Genomic DNA, 6,755 nt, shown 5'->3' with positions numbered 1-6,755 from the left:
TTTTTGTAGCCAATGAAAGAAACATACAATTAATAGGAATACAAGCTAATGTTAAAAGTAGCTTACCAATACCATTAACTTATGGGCAGTTAATGTCAGATGTAAAGGAAAAGTCAGCTGAGTGTTAGCTTGCCTTAATGTCTTTGATGACTCCGTCACAACGGCGCGAAATAAACAATAGTAAAGTAAACTGAAGTGTCCAAGTAAAGACGCATATCTAGCATGTTTCATCTTTGCGCTAAGAAAATAACAAAAGAAATGGTGAAAACATTTAATTTGCCAGGTAATGTTTAACTTAAACCTTGAGGCAAATGTAGCCTTTGTCAGTATTGGCCCAAAGCAATGGAACACTACCGATTGATATCAGAGGCCAGCTCACTAAGTGTTTTTAAAAGAAGCCTCAAAACTTATTTCTTTACTTTAGCCTGTAACTAGCTCTGAAATTTTGCACTTTGCGCCACATTTATGCACTGCTCAGCATTTCTTTTAAATGTCTGCCTATGTGATTATTTATTATTTTATCCATTATTCTATCTCATTTTACATCAATGTTTTTAATGTTTTTCATTTTAGATCAGTGTTTTTAACAATGTTTTATGTTCATTTTGTATTTTTTTTCATGTGAAGCACTTGGTGCATGTCATTTCTTTGTTGTAAAGCACTTTGCAACATTTATTGTATGAAAGGTGCTATACAAACAAAGTGTATTATTATTATTAGTATTATTATTATTATCATTATTATTATTAAATGTAGTAGTAATAGTATTAGTATTTTCCTCTGACTGTCTACCAAAACATGTATTTGATAAAAGTGCATATAGTTACATTTCATTCCAGCTTTTTTCCCATAACTCCCATCATTGCTCCACCCAGCCAAAGCCTGAGCAGAGGTTCAATCAGCCAGAATTACCACAACACCTGTGTGGGTGTGCAGGGCCTGTCAGTTGTACTAGTGTTGTGTGTATCTACATACATCATGTTAAGAAGGTTTGTGTAATACAGACAAGATTGCAACTTTTCAGACCTTTGAACACATAAAAAAACATTTAAAAAAAGGAAGGCCTGTACTACACTGTCGACATGGTTGTGTTACCCTCCAGCAGTGTGCAACAAACCAGCTATGCTCAGCTGCTAATCACAGGATTATTCAGCTTAACTAAGACTATTAAGTGTTCCACATTCAAATGGCGTCTCCCACAGGCAGACCTTGGAGAGGATCATCCCTTCACTATAGGGCTCTTACAGCAAGCTGAATACTACATGAGGGACCCAGGGGAAGGGCCAGGAAAATGCTTTTGTATACCAACAGGATGTCATGGTGGGTTCGGGCACAGAGGGAGAGAGCGATAAGCAAGAAGATGGATTTAGAAGATGGACCCAGGATAAAACCGCAGTTTTGAATGACCTCACCTGGCTTGTCATACAGTATGTGACACATTACCATCAAGTACAGTTTGGCTGTCAGCTTTACAGTGTTGGTTTGGAGCATCATTGCTTTTACTGTTTAAATTCCTACTGACTGTATTTAATTAGTATAAATGATTTTCTATAAGTTAGATATGAGTTGATAGGCTGATTATGAAATTATCTATTCATTATTCTTTTCATTTCATATTTCATTATGTATTATGCACAGATGTGGAGATGCAGAGAGCTGAATTATTGAGACTAAAGCAGCACAACCAGTGAGAACAATATCTCTTCTGTCTGTCTCTGCTCTGCCTCCAATAGTTGACATCCGCCCTGTTTATCTGTGCGGAGCAACAAGCCAGCAGCAGTACTGTCTCTCATGTCATCACTGACATGGTGCTGCTGACGCTGACAGGGATAATGCCGATGATAATATCTGGCCAGTCACATATTTGACAGTCCTGCAGCACACACACATTTTACTTGTCTGTTAAAACAGAAACAGAGACAGAAGGAGCTGGTCAGTGTGGAATCAATGCCAGTGACCCTATTTATCTGAAGCTTCTCCAAATACGTCTCTGTCACTTAGGACAAGTGTGCAGTCTGGACACCTGTGACCATGGCTCTGTAGTCCTCATGTAACCTTGTTGGTGAGTATTCAAATGTTGTTTTTACTAAGTATTTAAAATGTGGAAGGTTAAGCAGCAGTCCATGTACAGTGTTTCACAGTGTAGAGACTGCCGTCTCCATTTGGTCAGGATGCAGTGGTTCGCACAGTTATTAGTGACTAAACTCAGCTTTGTGGGCAAACAAACGTGAAAAAAGATGCTTGTCACTTGTCACATGTTGCTTTGCTTTTGTTCCATTTGCTTACTTTTTATGCTTTCACTGTAGTCAATCATTAATTAAGCACAATGACGCTTATATCTCCGATATTTAAGAGGCCCCAACAGCACCAGGTCTAACACTGAACAATAATCAGGCTTTATAAACAGCCTCTGTTCTCTGAGGAAGTCAAAACAATGGGGCTGTATAAGCACAGTTTGTCTTCTTTGGAATGAAATTTAAAGCCAGTCTGTTTTAGTCATGTTGGCACAATGAGCAATTTTGAATTTAAGGAGTATTATCTGTCCATTTATTTAACACTGTATTTTTTAGAGACGTGGTTTGTCATTGTTCTAAAACTTTGTCGGTTCATTATTGAGGATCTTTTCACCTAGAGGATATTATGTTCAAAACGTTGGGAAGGAACAAAAGTAAATGCTTAACTACCAATGGCTTTCTTATTTTCTAACTGTGAGGGAGGGTGGAATTTTTACTGCTATGTGTGTCAAACTTGTGCTAGATGATCTCAAATCATAGAGTAAATTGATGATAATAGAATTCTTCCAATTATTACAACAACGGTCACGAATATCCCTCAACTCCACAGTTTAGGGCCCAGTTCTGTGATCAAGTCATTCAGTCCCACTCTCTCAAATACCCTGCAGAGCTGTGAAAAATTTCAAAGTTAGTTGTTTATAACACTGCTCTCAGCTTGGGCAGTTTCTGTAAATGTTTAATTTCCTCTCTCCCTCTCTCCTTTCCTGAGGGGTGGCAGAAAGCTTAACAAATAGACTGCTGTGGTTTGCCCTCCAGAGGAGAGCGTTAAACAGGTGAAGCTGAACACTGCTCTCATTAGTTACAGATGCAGTCATCTGCCACTCACCAGAGACTGATGCCATAATACTGAAAGTTTCCACAGCTATTTCTGAATGCACTCCAGAGACACTTAAGGAATGGCTCAGACGCTGTGACTGGAAGTTAGCTCAGTGGAATTTACTGTACTGCTGGGGACCATGCAGATAACAGGAGGAATCCAGCCACATCTTCAGCCTGGGGGACTGTAGTTTTGTTCCAAAAGTGCTTCTTTTTCATGTGGTTACATATATTTAAAGAAGTTTTTTTGAGTTGACACTCCTATTGTTTCATATGTAACCTCTGAATTCAGTGTACTTTCGTGAGCCCGATGAGTGACAAGCACTTTTGAGACATCCAAATGCTGTTAATTGTCTTCTAGTGTGTATACAAGCTCATCAACTGTGGCTGTAACTTTGTATTCGCAGTTTTAGCACCTGTCCGAGTGAAACAATCATGGCCAGCATGGCAGTTCAGCTCCTTGGATTCTTCTTAGGGCTGTTGGGACTTGTGGGAACTGTAGTTTCAACTCTGCTCCCCCACTGGCGCAGCACAGCCTATGTGGGCTCGAACATCATCACAGCCACCGCCTACATGAAAGGCCTGTGGATGGAGTGTGTATGGCACAGCACTGGCATTTACCAATGTGAGCTGTACAGATCTCTACTAGCACTGCCACGAGACCTGCAGGTATTACACACATACAATTTAGCAACTTACTGTACTGCATCTATCTTTCTGTATGTTACCATGAGAAAAGCTGCAATGACCGGAACCAAATTGCCATATATTTTGATAATCTATTAATTGTTTCAGTCATTTTTCAAGAAAAGTGCCTATCATTCTCTGGTTTGAGCCTCTTAAATGTGAGGATTTACTGCTTTTGCCTGTTTTAGATCATTGTAAAGTGAATGTTATTGGGATTTGAACTGTTGGTTGCCCAGATTAATAGGTGGAAGGTCAGGTATTTTAGTGAATCTAAGAGAATTACTTTTAAGTGTAAATTGTGTGCTATTTGCCAATAAGAGCTCAGGATCCAGAATAAAGTCTTAAAAGAATGATTTACACTTTAATGCAATCCTACTATACTGTACAAACTGTTTGATATTAATTAACCAGTGGTTTGATTGATTGCCAAGTACTGTAGCTGCTAGAGGACAGAGTGCAGTTTACGGCTAAAGACTATAAGAATACAATTTTAAGATTGGATTTAGTTCCTTATTGACCGCACTACTGTATGTGTGAAGACAAAAACAATTGCAAAATTTGTAATATTTTTCTCTCAAATAGTTGAGGGAACACTTTGACTTCATTAAACCCTTATATGTACAAAATTGTTGGTGATGAAAGTGAGAGTATATGAAGCACCGTGATTGTACCAAATAAGAAATACTTACCAAATATAACAGGAGGGTTATTCCCAACATTAACAGTGCTTGTCTATTCTCCTCCAAATTAGGCAGCCCGGGCGCTCATGGTGCTCTCCTGCATCACCTCAGTCCTGGCATCTGTAGTGTCTGCGATGGGGATGAAATGTACCCGCTTTGCCCGTGGCTCGTTGATCAAGTCTCCGTTGGCGATGAGTGGGGGGATTTGTTTCCTCTGTGCTGGTCTTCTCTGCCTGGTCACAGTGTCCTGGACCACCAACGATGTCATAATGGAATTCTACGACCCCTTCCTTCCCAGCGGGATGAAATATGAGATCGGCCTGGCCGTATACCTCGGCTACGCCTCGGCCTGCCTCAGCCTGAGCGGAGGACTGGTGCTGTGCTGGAGCAGTAGGGGTGCCACGTCACAGAGTCCCCCCCATACGCAGAGGAATCAACCATCATCACCTCCCCCTTGCTTCTACAACATATATACCCCTGCTCCACTCTACAAGCCCCCAGAGGCGCTAAAGGACAATCACGCTCCCTCACTTTGCTCCCTTTCCAGCAGCGGCTACAGGCTCAATAACTATGTCTAAAACTGGGGGAGACACTAACATGTAACTGTGAGGCTACAAGATCTGCGTATGAATGAAACTGATACTGAACGGTTCAAAACAGTCAATTGACCACATCTCCAACTTATTTTTAATACCTCTCCAAGTATTTGCACCTCCTCCATACCCATAAAACAAGATGGAAAAGGGAAAAGGAAGAACCAGTGTCCTACAATCCTATATTTGACCAAATATCAGTTGCCATATTTGAAAGGATATCACGACTTGACAAACTCCCAAACCCCTTGCTTCAAACTTCATTGTGATCAGATCTTAGGTTACATTATGGTGGTTCCTAGCAAAACTGGGAACCACTGTGTGTGTAAGAGAAGTGAGAAAATAAAACCTGCTGCTACGTACCTGAAGGACCAGAAGATGGCAACATTTTCCTGAAAATAGTCACAGAAGCGACTGCATGAATCAGTTTCCACACTCTCATTGTATCACTCATGTTAATAAATGACCAGTTGTTCTGTCACATCCTTATTGGAGAACACTTTTTAGCTGGGATTAACTCTTTGAAAATGACAATACAAATGCATCGTTACTTTTATAAACAAACATATTGTACTTAATATCTGTAGTCACTGTCTATAAATCATTTTCAAGTTGACAAAAATATATGATTAATGCATTTCTAATCATTTAAATATAATTGATATAATAAAAATACTTTATAAATGCTCAAAAATTGTTGTCTTCACTGGCCCTAGTAGATATGTTGACTTTTCAAAGTAGCAACACAGCTCTGACTTATAACAGTAGTTGATGGCTATTAACAGTATTAGCTCCACCTGTTCCTTACCTGCTTTGACAAGTCAAAATACGGAAAGAGGCCTTTTGAAAATCTGTGAGGATGAGGTGGCTACGTGCTTCTTTTTGACCTAAAATACAGAGATGACTGGCATCAAAACTGGACTGTTAACAGTTTAACACAAAGGAAACCCTGCAGTGGTTAAGTGCACCAGACTTGCTGGTGGTCAGTTTATATCCTCAATATATGCTGCAAAGTGTGTCTTGTCTCATATCCCTCACACAGACTTGAGTAAAACTTGAAAAGGCCACTAGATGGCGACAAATGTATTTGAGAAGGTAGCCTTCAGTAAGAGCCAGCTGTCTTGTATTCACTTAGATATAGCATAAGCTATCTATTGGTTGACATTTAGCACCCCTAAGAATAGAGCTAACATACAGTCTGAGTCGTTAAACCATATGTGTGAAATGGAAATGATTATCACCAGGTGGCTGCTTAATACAAAGTTACTCCTCTGAAGCTCTCCAGGCTGTCTGCCTATAACTACCTGTAACACTGTGGCTTATTTGTTAGAAAACTCTCCAATTATAGCTGCCCTGTCTGGCAGCCTGTAAGCCGCACACACACACACACACACACACACACACACACACACACACTCAATTAGAGGACATGTCACAATTCAAGTCCCTTTTCTCATTTCCAGCAGTCGGACGAGTCAACATCTTCGTTTACATCAAGGAGCAAAATGACTATATATATTTATGGTGAAGAATGAAAAATGAATTTATTTTGAAATTCAAGAAAGAAAACTGTTTGTTATACTATTTCCCATGGGAACCATACTGTTAAAGGTATGACGCTGAGTGAGTAAAATGTAATTATATTTTCAAATGGCAACATACCAAAGCAAATGGCCAATTTTAAT

The 6,755-nt window shown here is 39.7% G+C and overlaps 1 protein-coding gene across 1 annotated transcript; it reads left to right on the top strand.

Moving 5' to 3' along the window:
• The first annotated feature begins 2,719 nt into the window (after positions 1–2,719).
• On the top strand, positions 2,720–5,696 carry LOC111662699 (claudin-14). The gene is made up of 2 exons (XM_087176749.1): positions 2,720–3,779; positions 4,549–5,696. Exons 1-2 carry the CDS (start codon positions 3,546–3,548, stop codon positions 5,053–5,055), a joined length of 741 nt encoding a protein of 246 aa, XP_087032875.1. The 5' UTR covers positions 2,720–3,545; the 3' UTR covers positions 5,056–5,696.
• The last annotated feature ends 1,059 nt before the right edge of the window (positions 5,697–6,755 follow it).

Source organism: Seriola lalandi, unplaced genomic scaffold, assembly GCF_002814215.2.
Source record: "Seriola lalandi dorsalis isolate HSWRI2012SDOR001 ecotype SW California unplaced genomic scaffold, Sedor1 jcf7180002054568, whole genome shotgun sequence".
Lineage (NCBI taxonomy): Eukaryota > Metazoa > Chordata > Actinopteri > Carangiformes > Carangidae > Seriola > Seriola lalandi.
The sequence above is the reverse complement of the archived record's forward strand: the minus strand, read 5'-3'. Positions and strand labels throughout refer to the sequence as shown.